The sequence below is a fragment of the Cibotium barometz genome, chromosome 12, assembly GCF_041138505.1.
Source record: "Cibotium barometz isolate CiBa-2024 chromosome 12, ASM4113850v1, whole genome shotgun sequence".
Lineage (NCBI taxonomy): Eukaryota > Viridiplantae > Streptophyta > Polypodiopsida > Cyatheales > Cibotiaceae > Cibotium > Cibotium barometz.
Window position 1 is genome coordinate 15908135 of NC_141057.1, and position 19631 is coordinate 15927765.

At 38.9% G+C, this 19631-nt stretch overlaps 2 protein-coding genes across 4 annotated transcripts; one reads left to right on the forward strand and one right to left on the reverse strand.

Moving 5' to 3' along the window:
• The first annotated feature begins 6331 nt into the window (after positions 1-6331).
• Positions 6332-9746, forward strand: LOC147633122 (stem-specific protein TSJT1-like). Of its 3 annotated transcripts, XM_086806127.1 has the most exons (6): positions 6334-6513; positions 6656-6714; positions 7189-7426; positions 7707-7947; positions 8954-9074; positions 9284-9746. In XM_086806127.1, exons 3-6 carry the CDS (start codon positions 7227-7229, stop codon positions 9478-9480), a joined length of 759 nt encoding a protein of 252 aa, XP_086662253.1. In that variant the 5' UTR covers positions 6334-6513; positions 6656-6714; positions 7189-7226; the 3' UTR covers positions 9481-9746. The 3 variants fall into 3 exon arrangements, with proteins under 3 accessions (XP_086662254.1, XP_086662253.1, XP_086662252.1); XM_086806128.1 differs by lacking the exon at positions 6656-6714 and having other exon boundaries at positions 6332-6513; positions 7836-7947; XM_086806126.1 differs by lacking the exon at positions 6656-6714 and having other exon boundaries at positions 6335-6513.
• A 1388-nt stretch (positions 9747-11134) lies between these two features.
• On the reverse strand, positions 11135-14091 carry LOC147633123 (F-box/kelch-repeat protein At5g15710-like). Its single transcript, XM_086806129.1, has 2 exons — positions 13771-14091; positions 11135-13466 (listed from the first exon to the last, which is right to left on the reverse strand). Exon 2 carries the CDS (start codon positions 13252-13254, stop codon positions 11482-11484), a length of 1773 nt encoding a protein of 590 aa, XP_086662255.1. The 5' UTR covers positions 13255-13466; positions 13771-14091; the 3' UTR covers positions 11135-11481.
• Between the last annotated feature and the right edge of the window lie 5540 nt (positions 14092-19631).

Below are 19631 nucleotides of genomic sequence, written 5' to 3' on the forward strand. Positions count from 1 at the left end.
ATGCAGGAACAGGTCCTACACTCAACAAGATTTGACTAAAATCCTGCCATAAAAAGGGACATCATAGAAGGCCAATTACTTCAAATGATGAATGTCTCTTCAATGAATCAGATGAGGTACTGAGAAACACAATCTCGTTCTGATGATTTTGTCTATGTTCCTTTAGGTCCTTCCTTCTCTTCTCCCCCATCATTAACATCTCTTAGTTTCCCGACTAACGTGAGTCACATGTAACTTTGCTTATGATTGCCAAAAACAACGTGAGCAAAAAATATTTAAAAACAAATGCTCACAAAAATAGAAAATGCAATCACTCGCAAAAACCCTGCCTCCCACCCGATTAGGAATTTTCGCTAATTTCTACTTTTCATTTACTAACTAGCCTTTCATATTCCTTCTTGAGGAACAATGACCACTGAGAGCCATCAACAGAGATTGTCAGTTCTCCCCACACAAAGGTCTTCAACGCGCGATCAGCGTCAGGAAGCGGGGAATGTTAACCCATTCCTAGGGTTAACAAGAGTTACCGCTATTATCTTACATCAAGGAGTCAAGGTAGATACACCAAAAGGTCATACATTCAAAATATGAAGCAATGGTGTCCAAATCTACAACTTGGATGGGTGCTTGTAATGGTCGGACGAAATACTTATGGCGATTCTCCCTTCAAGAGCGTGTGGTAATAAGTTAGGATGAAGTCCCAAGTGATGTAATCCATGGATATATTATGAGAGTAGTAATTGTAATAGCATTAGGCCTCTTATGAGCCTAAAGTGCCCGGCCGGCCATAATTAAAGTGAGTGTGAATACTTATGGCCATGTATATAAGTGAATATTTCTCATAATACAAAGGACTCTCCCATTGTGCAATAGAGTCTTGCTCTTGCTAATCCCTCTATTCCTCATAATACAAAGGACTCTCCCATTTTGCAATAGAGTCTTCCTCTTGCTAATCTGTCTCTCTAATGCATGCTAGTGAGTGTGTGTGAGTGAAGTGAGGTGACAGGAGGGACGAGTACACGTAGTGTAACACGATGGTGTGACAACGCTCGTGGGAGATGCGATGGAATTGCTTCTCAAGGAATTGTAGAGCTTGGAGACCTCAAGGGTTACGAGCTCGGCTATTGGAATGATCCTCACAACAGTTGCGGTTCACCAGGTAATCTCTTGTTGGATGTGTTTCAAGGGGGGCTTGGGTGGAGCCATAACAACTCTCTCCAACTTGATAGAGCGAGTTAACTTCACTATAGTGCTCTACCTTGCCTACTACTGTAGAGACTTTAATAGTTTGTTGTGAGCTCCCTTAAGCTCAACCTATGCAATGACCATCTTCTCCACTCCTTGTAGGTTCACAAAGTGGTGTTCAATTGCTAAAAACAGCTTCAAGTCTCTATAACATGCACACAATCAACATTTCTTTTCTGCACTAGTTCCTTCTGTCTATCGTCAGTTCCAATCACTTTAATTTAATTATTGTGCCTTGCTCCAGCTCCTATGCACTTAGCTAAGGTAATAAAAATGGTGTTTAGCATCTATGAGTGCGACTTAGCACAATATCAATGGGCATTTGATAGTGTGTAGTACCGCTATGAGTTCTCTGTAATTTTCTGCACATAACCCTTGCTTCAAGGCTTGTTTAAATTGAACATATACTTGCTCATAAATTCCACAATTACATTTCCTAATAGCTCCAAGCTTTTCCAATGTGTAACACACCCAAAAATGCACACTTAAGCTCTAATGGAGAGCTTCACAAAGATTGGTTTTGCACTACTTGACACAACCAGTACTTGGCTCAAATCTCTCCAAAACACCTACAATCCGCAAGATTAGAGTTTGACCATGCGCTAGCATCAATGGGAGACACACTTCAACCATGCAAATACTCGTCACTCATACACCTACCCGGCCGCACATAGATCATCATCCACGGGAGACACACTACAACCATGCGAATACTAGTCACCCATACACCTACTCACAATAAACAATAATGTTAGTTGCATCACACATGCAAATAATCATGTGACAAAAACAAATAAGCCTGCCAACGAAGGCAAATAGTTAGGCCCAAAAATACAACAAGTCAGCACCAATCATGCATATACTATGCATGTGAAATATGTGGGAATCACCCACGTACCGTAGGTAGTACAATGGTGTCACAAACATCCCCAATTGACCATAGAGGTGGTAGCAACAATAGCTGACCAGGAGGAATAAGAAAGAGGTAGAATTCATGCCTCAATGTTGAGCACCAGGGTCAAAAAACCAACAATTCTTAGTAATTAAAACCTAACCAATTTTTAAGGTAAATATTTTAAGCTTTTGGTTGATTTAGGTAGCACTTAATTATTATTTCACTTAGATTCTTGTATAAATTAGTAATCGATCAAAAGCAGGGTCAACCAATGTAAGTGGAATTAGCTAGTGGAAAGATTCTTTTCACATGTTCCATGAGACAAATGTAATTCAGCTCTCCTTGAATAGGAACCTGAATGAATGTAAGTTCAAAGTCTTATTCTTAGCCATGTACAATGGGATTCTTGCGATGGATTGGTTCATGCAAAATCATGTTGATATTTAATGTCATAAAGGGACCGTTTCCTTCATGGATCTTCATGGGAACAAGGTGCAATGAAAGTGACTAGAGCTCCCACCTTGCAACTTGTAAAGGCATCTAAGTTATTAAAGGGATTTAGGAAGTAGCAAGAAATTTATGTTTTTAAGCTCAATTCTAGAAGCAAAGAGTCGGATATGAAGCAACTTGAATGGTTAAGTGAGTACACTCACACATTTCCTAAAGATTTGACTAAAATGTCCCCAACTCATGAGGTTGATCATGAGAGAGAGTTGATCCCCAAAGCCCAACCAACTACGAAAAGAGCTTATAATTTTATAAAATGGCCGTTCCAGAAGAAATTGAGCTCAAGGAACACTTAGGGAAACTTTTGGAGCAAGGCTTTGTTCGTCCAATGTATCGACAATTCTTTACCAAAAGAAGAAGGATGGGACTCTCAGATTGTGTATTGATTATCGAGGGTTGAATCAACTCACTATTAAGAATAAGTATACTATTCCCAAGATAGATGAGCTGTTATACCATTTGCATAGGATTCCTTTTCTCTCTCTAGAATTCTCCTTCTAGAGTTTTCTCTCTCTATAATTCTTTGGTTGAACTTGTACCAAATTTATAAAAGAATTCTAAAATCCTAATTAACCTAGGATACTTTCCCCATCTAAATGTTATTTTCTCTCTTTATAATCCTAAACTTACTTTCTCTCTCTAGCATGCCAGCCCTAAATTCATAAATTAATTATAATTCTTCTAATTTAATTCCCATTACTCATATTTATTCTAACATTTAATCTAGATTTGGGCTCATCTTAATTTAGAGCATTTAAACCAACTTAATCTAGATTTGGGCTCATCTTAATTTAGAGCATTTAAACCAACTTTCTCTCTCTAAAAATGGATTTGACCTAAGGTTTCACCCATAATTTAATTAATTGATAAATTACCCTATGCTTAGGAAAAGACTGTCTCAACATATAATTTTCTAAGGTTCAAGACAATAAAAGGGTTTATCAATTTACTAAGGTTTTACCAAAGTCTAGGCATTAAATTAAAAAGAAAGGAGTAAAGACTAGACCTTAGAGGTCTCTAGTCTTGAAATATGTGCAGAGATGATTAAATTACTTTCTTTATTTGAGCCATCAAAGGAGAAGCAATCTTGGCATATCATGGGATAAAAATAGGACAACACCCTGTCAAATAAAGAAAGGAGTAAAGACTAGACCTTAGAGGTCTCTGGTCTTGAAATATGTGCAGAGATTATTAAATTACTTTCTTTATTTGAGCCATCAAAAAGGAGAAGCAATCTTGGCATATCATGGGATAAAAATAGGACAACAACTTGTCAAACCTAAGAATCCTTTGACTTCCTTTATTATCTTCGGTTCTAGACAGCTTGCACCTTGGTAGGATCATGTGATATACCATCTCTCAATACTATTGATTTTAGATATTCAATTTATTTGGTAAATAAGGTACATTAACTCTTCAAATCAATCTTCATAAATATTTGATTTTTGTAAGTAAGATTAAGATTAAGATTAGGTTAAAATGCTAGAAGTGCCTCTAAAAAATCAAATTGTATTAAATATGGTTAGATTAGATAAATCTCTCTCAAGAAGTGTTTTTTAGAGAGAGAACAATTAATTCTTAAATCAAGGGAATTGTGAGTACTTTTAATCAAGTGCAAGGTTATACTTAAGAAGAGATTTTTGAGTTAACTAAAGAGAGAACAAATAAAATGAATCTTGATGATAAATAAGGTATGAGATCAAAGTTAAGAATATGAAAAACAAGGAGTAGTTATAATTAAATTCATAGAGGCGAGTTGTAAAGATGATATCAAGAGAAAGGAAACCTCGAGGGACTCACAAGCCATACCTTATGGTATCATGTGAGTGTAAGGGAGGCGGTTTTTGGAAGGGGGAGCTTAAGCTTATAAGTTAGGGGGTGAAGGGGATTTATGGTGGCCGGGGGGGACAAGGGAGCATGGGAGAATGAAAGTAGGGGTTTGATTTCTTCTTGTAGTTTACAATATGTGATCCAGTGGTGTAGTTTGAAAACTAATTAGTTTACTACTCTTTTAAGCTAACCACACATGGAATAATTTTTAGAGAGTACATGTAGGTCTTTGTGCTTCTAGCACTTATATCCATGCTACTTATAGGGGCTACAACTTGTCACATGTATAGCATCAATATCTGCTATTTGAATTTTAAACCTTAAATAGGGGGTGCTTAAATTTCATAATTGGGACTCATATGCTTAGAAAGGGGTATAGTTTATTGTTTAGAGAAACTTAAATAGGGGGTTTTTATGAGTTTCATGTACACATGTGATGTCCCCTTTCTATGGAAAGTGAATTCCCCAGGAAGGAGACTAAGGAATTAAAGGTTTGACATTTTAAGAAACCTTCAAGGAAGGGAGATCCTTCAGAGTGAACAAAAGATCCTTGGTAATTTTTTATATAGAATAAGGCCCAAATAAGAGAAGAAGTCTAATGACCCTTAGAATGACCTTCCTTGTATGCAAAAGACCTTAAGTAAAATTGATTGGATTGACTTATGTAATCAAGAGTTAGAAATTATCCTAAGAAGGGAAGAATTTGGAGAAGACCTCACTAGGATATGTTGTGGTTGGAGGAACTCAACTTGCTCGGAGTTTCGACTAGAGAGTTATGATGTCTCGTCGACGAACTTGCGATGTGCTTCGAATGTGAATATGGTGTATATTGTTTATTTATTTGGAATATTGTGTTCATGTGATGTATTGTGTTTGTTTATGGAAAGCTTGTGAAGGTACCACTTAGGTTTATGGATTGCCATATGTGGGTGTCATCTGTGGGGTGCATCACACAAAGGTGATTGTCTCGAGACCTTGACCCCACCGTAGGGCTCCTCCACTTACAGAGGTTTTACCTCTTATTTTTGTGATCATGAGGCAACCTTCTATTAATAGAAGAGTGAATTTTATATTCTATGTTGCGTGGCCACGGTTTCTTTTCTTTGTGTGTGTGTGTGTGTGTGTGGATTCGGAGGGATTGAATCCTGATCCCATTTGGATGCCTTACCACCATGCCAAAGTTCCATGAACGTGTTTTTACCTCTAATGGACCTTGGCTCCTTTTTACCATAATACTTTTCTAGTACTCTTAGGACCATCACACCCATTGCAAGGGGGGTTGCTCACATGGTTCCCCTTTTTTTGGGGTGTTAGTAGAAAAAACAGGTGAGTGAGGGGGCTATCTAGCAGCTCATTACTAAAAAGGCCAATTAGAAACTCCCCACAAGGGACAGACTTGTCAACTGGGCCCCAATGTCTCCACGTTCTGTCGCACCCATCAGGATATGTTTTGGGCTTGCCCATTTGCTCGGGCACTATGGAGAGGAACAAGAAAATGGCTGGAGAGCGGAGGTACGCAACATACGTTCACATGGAAACATGCATTGTTAGGAGACACCAAGTTCCTTAACCTGGCTTTAGCATGCATATGGCCCCGTGGATCCACTACTTTGTGCTGCAACAACTGTGGACAGCCAAGAATCAGTTAGTGTTCCGTCGCTATCCGCATATAGAGTGCCTGAGTGGAAGGTGGAAGCATTGTAGGAGAGCTAAAAGTGCTAGGTTTCTTGCTAAACCAAGGGGAAAAACAAATGTTTTAGAAAAAGGAGTTTCCCACGTGAAAGAAAAACTAAAAATAGAACGGTGAGAATGGTTTCTTAAAAGGGGAATTCATAAACAATAACAGACTGGTCAAAGGTACCACTCCCCACAGGCTAACATTATTGTTGATCAAAACTGCCCAAGACTATAATAAATAATCTAGTAAAAAACTCGTCAAGCAGGTCTCTACACGGCCTAATTCTCCGCTCTCTCTTTTCCTGCTCCAAGCTCTTGAAGTAATCAACGCCGATTTAATATTTCTTGCAGAATTTGTGGTATTTTCCCTTCTTACTACAGTAAAAAAGGGGAGAGTTTTCGAAGTGGGTTTCTTTCATAAATTACTGTTGATGCGAAAACTTTCATTAAAAAATACTGTAATTAAGGTTTTAAAGTGGGTTATTTTGTTTCATAACGCAGAATTGAAGTGGGTTTTTTTTTCCTTTTATACACCTCCCAGTCATGCATTTATCTTTGAAGTGAGTTCCATTTTACAGTTTTCCAAAACATATAAGTATATTACTGTATTTTGAAGTTTCTATTTTTTCCTTTAATAAACAGCATATGTTTTTTTTTTCTTAAGGCACATATTACAGGGGCATTTTCTAAATTTGGAGTGAGGCTTGTTTCTTTCTTGTATGACAGTAATATTGGAAGTGACTATTTTTTCATTCATCCTTTTTATTATTTAGTTTCTACCCCACACATTACAGGTTTTTCCTTGGGGAATTTGAAGCGAGTTTTTTTTTTCTCTAGTATTTTTAGTATCTGAAGTGGATATATTTTCTTCATTATTTTTTTAAAATATTTTCTTCATTATTTTTTAATTTCTTAATGTGTGTTGGTGTGCGTGAGGAGGATGGGAATTTAGTATTGGAATATAAATTAAGCAAAAAATTAAGGCTGATTTTGGGCATGGGCTTTGAAAATTTATTTTGAATTTTTGTGTGAAGGTGAGAGAGAGAAAGAAATAAAGGGAAGCAAAGGAAAAATGCTGGCTGTGTTTCAAAGCTGGGTGGCAAATGGGCCTCAGGAGCTGTGCAGCCCAAGCTCGAGAGCAGATGAGAGGAAGCCTGGCTTGCAGATCCTGAACTCCTTTGTGTCTGAGACCCCACATACTCTCCACTTCATTCTGCAAGATGTGGGTGGTATGGCCTACACTCATCACAAGCAAGCCTTCTTTAGACCGAGGTAATCTTGTGTTAATTTTGCTCTCCACACACACACATATATATGTATACATGTATGTATATTTACGCATATATGTATACAGTGTCTATATGTATGTATGTATGTATGTATGTATGTCACGATTACATATGCTAGTGGACGGCTCCAATTACATATACATACATACATATATGTGTGTATCCTTTGTGTATGTATATACATACACATGATTTTTTTTTAAAGCATTAATGGTTGGGTTGCGCTATGTTGAATATATACTTTTCAAGGATTCATTTTGCAGATCATTTGCTGCATGTGATGGGATATTTTGCATATTCCAAGGCAACTTGGAGAATTTGGCTACATTAAGGCAAGAGTATGGTCTTGCCAAGAATGTCACTGACGTCATGCTGGTCATCGAAGCCTACAGGACCCTGCGTGATCGGGGCCCTTTTCCTCCCAACAAGGTTGTTGCCGATCTCAATGGACAGTTTGTTTTTATACTCTACGACACAAGCAACAACAATGTCTTTGTAGCTTCGGTAAAGCCCCTTTCTTTGTTCCATTTACTTCCCATCTTATAGGTGCACTTTTATAGTTCTGCATTATGGATGTTAATCATGCATATGGGTTATTACACATGCATACATCAGTACACATGAATGTGCTAGTGGACGGCTCAAATTTCAGCAACACTCAAGCTTACCTAGGTGCTGAAGCTACCAGGGACCTCACTTTTTAGAAATCTTCCATACCTCCTGCATGGAGAGGGTAGTAAAAATACTCCTAATTTGACACTATATATCAACTTATGAAGGGTAGTGAAGGTTTATTTTACATGTTACACTTAAAAAAAAAACCACTGTTTCTATTAGGTCAAATGTACAGAGAGAGCCCCCCTCAAAGCAACATAGGTCAAACTAAAAACACTGGAAAAACAAATCCAGATGAGACTGATCTAACTGCTGTAGCTGATAGCAATCATGTAAGGATTGTCGCCAATGATTGATGGAAATACTGATACTTGTTAATCGAGGTTGACTGGAAAACTAGTCAATTACGAGCAATCCAAACTGTCCAGAGAGCCCAAAATCGCGTCCATTGGAAAAATGGAGCCATATGTGCAAATCTCTGCTCATATCTGTCAAATATCCAAAAATGCTGAGAGAAACGTGCACCTGGAAATTGTTGTTGTGTACACACACATGAATGTGTCTAGTGGACGGCTCCAATTTCACCTAGTTGCTGAAGCTACGAGGGACCTCACTTTTTAGAAAACTTCCATACCTCCTGCATGGAGAGCGTAGTAAAAATACTCCTAATTTGACACTATATGTCATCTTATGAAGGGTAGTGAAGGTTTATTTTACATATTTTTGTGCACACACAGACACACACAATGCGCCACGGGGCCCGCGCGCGCACGCACACACGCACACACACACACACACACACACGTACCTGCATGTGTGTGTGTGTGTGTGTGTGTGTGTTTTTCTTGCTTTTGCATAAAATTCATTTGCAATAATTTTGTTTTGTCATGTATAGGACTCTGATGGCAAAGTGCCTTTCTATTGGGGCACGGCAGCAGATGGCTGTCTGGCGTTTAGTGACACTCCAGAGGTTTTGGAATCTGGCTGTGGAAAGTCCTTTGCACCATTCCCAACTGGTACGCTTTTCTCACTGCTGTTTGTTGTTTCTGCTACATACATATATACATACATATGTCATACATGCATGCATGCATCATGCATTTAGCACACAGGCATATACTACACAGTTGATAAGTGAACCCACTGCATGCTGATCTCAGTTGGAGTGTCGTGCAAGGATTCAATATTAATTCATTTTTATGTTTGGTTCATGGGTGTTTTCCAGGCTGTTACTTTTCCAGTCACATGGGACTTCAAAGCTATGAGCACCCACTCCAGCAGCTCAAGCCGGTACCTCGAGTTGATAGCAAGGGTCAAGCACTAGGTGCTGAGTTTAAGGTGGACATGGCCAAGAAGGATTTGAAAAAGCAAGAAAGCATGCACAGGGTGGGAAGTGAGACCAACTGGGCTGAGTCCATTTAACTGTGTTTGGCCAGACACACCAAGGCATGAGTAGTCTAACGAACTGTTAACACTGTACAATTTGTGGTGAAAGTGTATCTTTTGGATGTGCAATCTTCCCTGTGCAAGCATCTCCACACGGGGAAGATGATGTGTGATATCGGTTACTCTTCGTGCGTTATTGTAATATATTTGTTGATCAACTGCCTTTGTTGCTACAAGCATGCAAATCTTTACATTTAGGAGATGTGTAAGCGTTTAAGCGTATATCGATATTTCCATGTTGCTTGATATAGTAAGCAGGGGATTAGACAACCCATATCTAAAAAGTCTACAAATGATTTAAGAACCCAAATGGAAAAGCTAGAGCGCAATTCAATGAATATAAAGGTCCAGCAAAAGAATAAGAGGACAATCTTGACAAGAAGGCAATCAAGTGTGGTGTGGCTTTTGTGAAAGTTTTATATAAGCCTTTACAAGATGGCATATATTGGCCTAACTTAATCAGCCTCTTTTGTGGAAGTTTTGACACACTTCACCGAATGTAAAGTATTTTGATCTCCTTTCCTTGAATTTTGTTTCGATACGCCGAAATTCTTGAGGCTATACATCTTTAGTGATAGGCATTGATCATGCCCAGCAAGTGTAGCCAGCAGCCTACAGGGTGTCCATATTCACACTAAGCTACATGCATGCAGACACGCTTTGTAGTTCTACTAGATTCATGGTATGCATTGGATCATGACACCTCTCATGATGGAAAGCATACATTTACATCGCGTGGCTAGATGTACTCTAGTTTGGGCATGCTCTTCATTGGGTTGAGTACTCTTTAGAGAGCTCATTGCTGTAGTGAATTGGATTCAATATATAAACTGCATGCTTGCAACATTGTTGAAAAGACAGACTCGGTCACAAAATTAAAATAACTGGATACACATCTTCAAATGGAAAATCAGAAGATAGTGTCTCTTTTCTATATGTAGGTGCCAAGGTTTGAACCTTGGACTTGCACGTCGAAGAGCCAAGGTGCTACCACTCAGAGCCAGAGCACACTGGCGTATTGCCTCCTCTTTCAGGCACAATGCATCTGAAACTATCACACATGGTGGATGCCTACTAGTATCAGAACGAGCTTGCTTAGTCTTAGAACGAGCTTGCTTGTCTCTGATCCCGGCTCAAAAAACAAAAAATATAAAAACATACATGTGTGCCTTAAGTAACACATGCAAATGGAGAAACAGGTGTAATTGGGAAAATGAATCCTATATGTGATATCAATTAGCAAGAGAGCTTATTCTTTCGATTATTTAGCAAGTTTATAACACTATTGGATGTGCTAAAGTTGACCTTTATAAGGTTCAATCAAGTAAGATTTACTATCAGTGGAATAACAATCAAGCTGTAGAAACAATGCTAATCTTCACAAAACCTACTTGAAGCAATCTAATTTCCACTCGAAAGTATTTTAAATTGTATTGAGATCCTTAAGTACATATGGAGGCCAATACCTTTTCTTGAATTGTATCATATTTAGGTTTCAACAGCATTGGCTTTCTCCATGTTATGTTGGTTAGTAGCAAGATTTACCTGCAAAGTTGATTATACTTAATTGCTCTCATTAATCATGCCAAAACTCCCTAGTTTAAGTATTATACACAACACAAAATTGTTTGCAAAACTTGAACATGTATAGATAGTAGACCATAACCAACCCAAATACCAGAAGCCAAATCCCTCGTTTACAATGAGAATCAGCTAGGAACACACAAAAAAACACACACCTAAACGCACGCCCATGTGCATGCGCAATGCATACAAACACCTGCAACCCCATGTTTCTTCTTGTCTCTTGACATGGCTTTGTGCTGTCATTTACTTCATACTTTCTGAGATCCATATGATGTTTTAAGCCAACTTGTTAGAGATGCCTCGCATTACATCATATCTGATGAGATTTTTTGCTTGTCTAGCTTTGAAATCTCTTCTCTGCTCTGTAAGGTCTCATTTGTAAAGAAGACATCACACCTTGCCAAGGCATGGCTCAAACACATAAAGATGGCCAAACGGAGCTACCATGTCAGGAGTGCATTGGGGGGTAAACTTCTCAGCAGTAGGGAAATCAGGCTCCAACTCTTCATCTTCAGAAGACTCAGAACCACTATAGCTAGAACCTGACGAGGATGAGTATGAAGAGGATGAAAAAGAAGAGGCATCATCATCATCATGGGCCTCACTCTCCTCCCCCTCTTCTTCTTCTTCTTCTTCTTCACCTTCATCAATTGGATGAAGCTGTGTTTCATTGTTTCCATCAGAACAGTGATAATGGGCTTGCTTTCTTTCACTTGGCAAGTGATGGGCTTCACCTTTTCCATCAGAATTTTGATGGGCTTTAGGCAAATGACTGTCAGCTTCCCCTTTGCCTTTGCCTATTGCGGTTGTAAGTGCTTGTTGCTGCAGTTCTGCTTCTTCATTGGCTGTGGGCTCTTCCTCAGGGCATGTAGGGGCTTTGTAGAGAGAAATCTCTCCATCTTCATGAAACTTGTAGACGAGCCCCCCCGATCCACATGAATTATCTGAACAGAAAGCCCCATCGTGCCCAACACAATGCCTAACACATCCATCCCAATGCCTCTCTGAGTCCTCAGGCAGTTCCGACATCACTCTCCATTCCATGGTCTCCTCGTGTAGCTCCCATACAAAGGCTTTAGTCATAGCAGAGGACACCCTCCCCACCTTGTAAAGGACCCCATGCCTTTCCATCAAACCCCATGGTACATAGCATTCCACATCACATGAGGTCTGCACCCATCTCCACTCTTCTTTGTCAGGATCAAAACACAGCAACCCAAAGTGTTCATGGTCATCCCAAGCTAGCCAGTACAAGCAGTTATTGCAGGCCACACTTGTTAGCACTGGTGTGATATGTGGGGGCATGTCAGGCACCCTGTTCCACTTCCCCTTTTCAGATCTATAGACTTCTGCTGTCCTCGAAGCTTTCTGTGTACCTCTTGCAATCTTGAAGTTGCCTCCGAAAACCAGCACATAGTCGCCAGTGTTGCGGTCCAATGTCATGCCCACAATGATGGGGTAGCATGTGGCCAATGTAGGGGGTAAGTATTTGCAAGCTGCCGTGACAGGGTTGCACATCAAGAAGCGCTTGAAGACGAAGCCATCTAACGAGTTGAAGGTCATGGAGAGACATAGCAGATGAGCATTTGCTGCTTCAATCTCAATGCTGCCAGGGGGTACTCCAAGGCAGATTTTGCGCCAATGGAAGTGTCTGTCAAGGTAATCCAGCTGCAGGTGGCCTGCGTTGCTGCTGTGAGCTGAGATTCGGATGAAGCCAGGGCAGTGGGGGAAGAGGCCAGTCCTGAGGGCAGCAATGGCAGGGGAGAGGATCTTGGAATTCCAGCCACTGCAGACCAGGCGTAGTTTCAGAAGGCAAGCGAGCGGTAAACGCACTAGCACTTTGTTGAGGATGGCATCTGGGAGGTTCTTCCATATGGAGGGATCCATGGTGCCACCATGATGATGGTGGTGGTGGTGATGATGATGATGGTGAGGAGATTGTGAATGATGATGGTGATGGTGATGGTGATGATGATGGTGGGGAGAATGTGAATGATGATGATGGTGGGGAGAATGTGAATGGTGATGGTGGTGAGGAGAGTGCGAGTGATTCTGATGACGATGATGATGATGATGCGAATGAGAATGCAGCGAGCGGGATTGGTGAGAGCCAGCATCTGATTGAGAATTGTGTAGCACCGAGGGCAAATGCTTTGAATCCATGATAGCTGACTAGCTGATCTATATCCACTTACGGAACAAAACACAGTTGATATGGCCCCTTAATTATGCAGTTGATATGGGTCCTTAACCATACAGTTGATATGGGTCCTCAAACAAACAGATATGGATTCAGCATGTGGGTTGGCATTGAATGCGAGCTCAAGACATGCTTGCTTTGAGAGATGAGCTTTACTTTGATCTGCACTGCTAGACTGTGCAAATCAGAAAGCAATGCATTCAAACACTTGAATTAGTGTACTAAATTGTGAGGCTTACAATGCAGTGACCCCTCGTAGAGGCAGAGACAGAGAGAGAGAGAGAGAGAGAGAGAGAGAGAGAGAGAGAGAGAGAGATTTGCTACGATGCATAGTGCCCACTAACTTAAAAGCCTCTAGAGATCCATAGTGCACTAAGTTATCTAAGATTGACATGGAATCTCTTAAACCAAAACGTTTATCACATCAACTTGCTCTAACATAGAAATTAAACCCAATTTAAGCTGCGAAATCCCCTTACTGCAAAAACCAAGCGGGGTTGAAAGGTGCAGAGGACAGTCACACAAGGGCAGCTGGTCACGCACAGTTGGCAGTCTAGAAGCCCACAGACTGGTCCTACATCACAGATTGCAAAGCTGGGGGATTCTCTGGAGATGATAACCTGCAGTATCAAGGGTGGTGCTGATGAGAAAATGATAAAAGTGTACAAGAAGGTAGGGTCTATACGGTTCTGCGGATGAATGTATGAGGATGATGGGTATGATGATCCATGAAGAGCTCACCCATGTGGGAGTGAGGTGGGTTCTTAAGTGCTTGTGTGAGAGCTCATGCCCACTTGTCAAGTGGGCGCTAAAGAGGGGGTATCAAAATGCCCAATCTAGGCATATACAGCATGCATGACCTTGATGCATGAACACAAGTGGGTCATGCGCACGTTCTTGTAAGTTGTAAGCCCACCTTCACACACTTTCCAAGGTTCAAACTTGGCATACACATGCATGCATATCCCCACATTCATTCCTTCCATTTTTGACCCTTGAAGCCTACATGCATCTTGTCCTCCCAAGATGTGGGCCGCACGTGAGGGGGCTTACTCCCACATGTGACCATGCTTAACTCCTCCTCCACCGCTTTCTCTCTGTGTCCCAACTCTTGTGCCATGAATATCCCACTCCCATTACACATGGTTTGACCCTTATCTTGGACTTTTATATTCATGTTGGGATTTTCATATAAAGCTCCATGCTTTACCTATGATTTTATTCATCATCCCTTTACTCTTCTCCATTATCTTCCTGATCAAGTCCTTGCATTTTTAATGTTATCCTCCCTACAAAAGGCAATCATAGCAAATGCTTCTTTTCCTCAGGCTATAGCTCTAGGAGCATCATCATCATCATGCTAGGAAAAACCATATTTGCCAACATAATTATCAACATAATGATGATGATCATCATCATTATATAAACCACAATTCGTTAATGCTTGTGCAACAGATGAGATGCAAAATTATAGCTAAGTTGGTGTTTGGTTTTTTTTTTTTTTTGCTTTAGTTGATCCTTAAGCATCTTGGCGCTCTCCACTAAAAACAAGAAATCTCTACATTCCCTAATACATTATTGATAAAATATGGTAGCTCAGATGATGTGCATTTGTTGATTGGTCTAAACACATTGTTCAAAAATCACACATGGCATGCCATCTAATAAAGGTAGAATCCCTTTATGCCTTGCATAACAAACTCTATGACATGAGATTGTTGATTAGCATGTCTACATCCCGCACACATTTTGTTGATTTTATGTAGAAAATGAAAGTTTAAAAAATGCATGTTTGCCCATTACATAGTGAGCATGTACATTTCATCAAGCTTTTACGGATTCCCTTCAAAGCATTGAAGTGGCCTCTCAAAAGGTTGCAAATCTATTTTATCCTAGCACACACCTCCAAGCAAAACATCATAATCAAAACAACTTAACTTCTTCTATGTTTCTCTAAACAACGTCACCTTTAAACTTACTATTTAACTTCTTATATGTCCCTCTAAGCATCATCATCTTTAAACTTCACACTTATATGCATTTATACATGTGACAGTATAAACTAGCTCTAACTTACTTAGACAGTAAAACGAGAGCTCTAGAAGTGTACCATTTTTTAAAGACATGTGATAATATAAACTAGCTCTAACTTGTTTAGAAAATAAAATGAGAGCTCTAGAAGTGTACCGTTTTTTAAACTAGCTCTAACTTGTTTAGAAAGTAAAATGAGAGCTCTAGAAGTGTACCATTTTCTAAAGTTTGAGTTAACAACAATAGACAATCCTAGTTTCCTATGGGAAAAGCCTTGCATGCTTTTGTTCACTCTATTTTTATGAAGGAGCATCCATATCTATATGTATATCTATCTATGGTACTATTTTTATCAAGGAGCATCCATATCTATATGTATATCTATCTATGGTACTACTAACAAAACATAGAGAAGCCACATGGCGGCTCATGGCTTATCTCTATCTCCTTGTAATTGGATAAATGGAATTTTCGTTTCCATGCATAGGGTTTGGATAGGAGAGGGTAGCATTGCGAGATTTAGTGATGTGGAGTGTGAGTTGGCAATTAGAAGGAATATTCTTCCATGTTTAATTTGGAAGAAAACACATAAGAAGTATGGTCACTTTCGCACTAGGAATTTTTTTACGTTGTGATGGGGTTTTGGGTAGCAAAATGTATCTTTGGAGGATATGGAATATTTTAGGAAATAGAAAGGTGGAAGGTCTGTGGGCTGGTTAGGGGAAATGTGTAAAAGACATTTTACTTAATAGGGTCAACAATGTGGGGCAGGTTAAAAATATATGCAAGGTGTAAAGAATAGGTTAGTAGAATGTGCAAGGAATATAGGCTATATATTAGGTTAGGCATAATTTTGTTTTAAATTAGGCTATGGTAATAAATATTTTAAGATGTAAAAGTTTATGCTTGAAATAATAAAATAAAAGTTTATTACATGTAGAACTCGAGGGACTCACACTTAACAAAACCCCCATATTACTTCCATTTAGAGGAGGGTAGTAAAAAGTAGGCCATTTACATGGTTTTTAGGAATATACATATCATTTTTTGTATGTATACATTTCGTTCATATGAATATTTCACACGCGTATTTGTAATTTAAATACACTAGTACCTAATAAATAGGACACCTCTTGTGAATGAGAATATCATAAATGTGAAAATCATAATAAGACCACCTTAAAAAATGGTCTCTTTTGCATGCACATGATATCTTGTATGTATACATTTCTAGATTGTTTTTGAACCCATGATTCCCCCCAAGGCTTAACATTTTTCCACGTAGGATTTCTTCTTAATCTTATGTTTATTTAATTTAACTTCTCTAATACTTTTACAAATTTCTAATTGACTAAGCTCGAGCCTGATTTCAATTTCGTCTTTCGAGGCCTCTAAATATCCAAACAATAAACTTTGGGAGGCTATTTGACCTCAATCGGATCTAAACTTATTCCCTCCTTTACAATTTCCAAAAGAAATAAAAATATGGTCCAAATAAAAAATGGAGCATACTGCCACCTGTTTGGCTTTCCCCCCCTCCTATTGTATGATATAGCCCCTCAGTTCTTTGTACTGATGCTTGTACTTTTCAGCACCTAGGGAGAGTCTCCCTGGCTGCCTTGTTTTGTTCTCTGCTCTATTTTCTTATGAGCAGGAGAGGATCTTTTGTAGCCCTACGGGCGTTTTTTATTAAACTAATGAAAGGATCTTTTCTCGGGAAAAAAAAATGGAGCATACTAACCAAGGAAAATTTCTCCAAGTCTCGACCAAACTTTCTCTCTCTAGAAATATTTTCTCTCGCTCCAAATATAACTAAAAAGGTGATATTTCATACATAACTGAGTGTCCCTTAGGGAGGGATCTTACATAGCAGGACATGTCTATGTTCTCAAGGAACAAAAGTCAAGACCTCCTAAAAAGAAACCTCAACTAGATTCTAATGTGACCCATGAGGCTCGTAAAGGGGCATGTTTTAAGTGTCGTAGATTGGGCCACTATGCATTCCAATTTCCAATAAAAAAGAAGCCTTTTGGTGGTAAAGGAGGTAATGGTAACAAGCACCTTAGTGGAGGTGGTGGCAAGAAGCCTCTTGGTTTTAGAGGTGGTGCCAAAGCAGTGTAACCACAATCACATGCACACTTGGTACAATCTAGTACAATTCGAGGTAATCCACTCATTAATAGTTTTGATGTCAATTCCTTCGAAAAATTGTGAGAATTGCTATCTTAACATGGGGGTGTTTGGTCCACATATTTTTTTGCAGGTCAGGTGAAGTCATGGGAAACCCTATGTAAGTTTTTTTTAATGATGGTAGTGCTTATAATTTTATTGATGTGTCTCTTGTCCAAAGATTCCATATCCTCATGGCATCGAGTATAACCATTGTTATGTAGTCAACCCTGCTCAAGGCATGACCTAGTGTTGGCAAAGGAAGGTTCCTCAAGTTTCCTTGAAGATTCAAGGCTACGAAGAAGAACTTTCTTTTCTTGTTATATGCACCTAGATACCATTGATGTGTATTATTGGGCAAGGAGTGGTTTTTCCACAAGAGCCTTGATGTAAAGACTAAAAACATCATGTAAATAATTTTATATATAATGAGAAGAAGTTTTCCTTACTTGTTTGGACCAATGAGTAAGATTTCTTCTTATGCAAATTGTTCAAACGTATATCGTGAAGATGGTCATGTTTGTTTTTCTTTGGAAACTATAAAAATGCTTTGTAATGATAAATGTGAGGTTCTTAATTCTATTCTTCAAAATTAAATGCAAATTAATGATAATATTTATGTATCTTTGTTTAAGAACAAGTAAGAAGAATTTCTAAATTTTGAAAGTTCATTCTTTGCTAGTTGTTTTCCATAATGTGGGCTATGAGTTTAGCTTTAAGGAAGGGAGAAATGAATGATCTTCTTAATATATTGGTTTTTGGGGATTTGGTTCTCCTACCAAGAAAGTTCAAGCTATCATAGATATGGCTGGCATGAAGGGTGTCGAGCCTTCAGAGTGTGGATACTTCTAGCAGGATAACTCGTTCATGAGATTATGTATGAATTCTTATATGTGTTTTTTCAAGGGAACTACCACATGGTTTACTGCCTTTGAGGGGTGTAGATACTATAAGATCGAGCTTATCTCTCAATTTAGGTAGCCCTATAGGTTGAGTCTCAATCTAAGAAGGATGAAGTTACTAGACAGCTTCTAGAGTACCTCGAGATGGGGTATGTGAGGCCTTGCAAGTCACTAGGGTGGGGAACACATATTCTCCTAACCTTATCTTGATGGAAAAGAAGAGTAAGACAAAAAGAATATGTGTGGATTAAAAGGGTCTTAATAAATTCATTGTTAAGAATAAATATCCTTTGCCAAGGATGGATAACCTTATTGATTGGCTTTTTGGAGCACGATACTTCACAAAGATTGATCTGAGCCCAATCTCCCCTTGATGCCTTTGATCTGAGGATAGGTTACCACCATCATATTAGAATATCTGAGGAGGATGTTTGTAAGGCTAGTTTTAGAACCAAGTATGGGCATTACTTAGTTTTACCATTGGGACTCATGAATGCACTGGTAACTTTTTAGCAGATAATGAATGATATTTTTGACCATACTTGGGAAAGTTTGTCATTGTTTTCTTAGATGACATTCTTGTGTAAAGCAGCCTTCAGGAACATGCTCAACATTTGAAAATTTTGTTAGATATTCTCAAAAAAGAAATCTTATTCGCTAAAGAGAGCAAAAGCAATTTCTTTAGCAAGAGTTGACGTACCTCGGACACATTATTACTATTAATAAAACCCATATTGGTTATTAAAATTGCGTGTCAGTAGCCAATTTTAAGAACCATCACCCATCTGAAATCCTTTTTAGGATTTGTGTTCTTCCAGAATTTTATATGCAAAGATTTCATTACCTCTTTTGAATCTTTCTAAAGAGGTGGAGAAAGGCAAGTACAATAAGTACAAGCTTGTGAAATGGACAGAGAATTTGTGGATAGATTTTTTAGTGAGTTGAAACATGAGGCTACCATAGCTCCTATGCTCCAAATTTTGGATCCAAGTAAACCTTTTGTGGTGGTTCAAATGGCACTGGTTATGCTATTGGATAATAACCATAACTCCTATGCTCCAAATTTTGGATCCAAGTAACCCTTTTGTGGTTTAAATGGCACTGGTTATGCTATTGGAGCATCACTATTTTAAATGGCACTGGTTATGCTATTGGAGCATCACTATTTTAGGATGTTAGGCCCCTTTGCTTTTGAGAGTAAAAAAAGCTAGTGACCCATAAATCAAGTGGAAAACGCA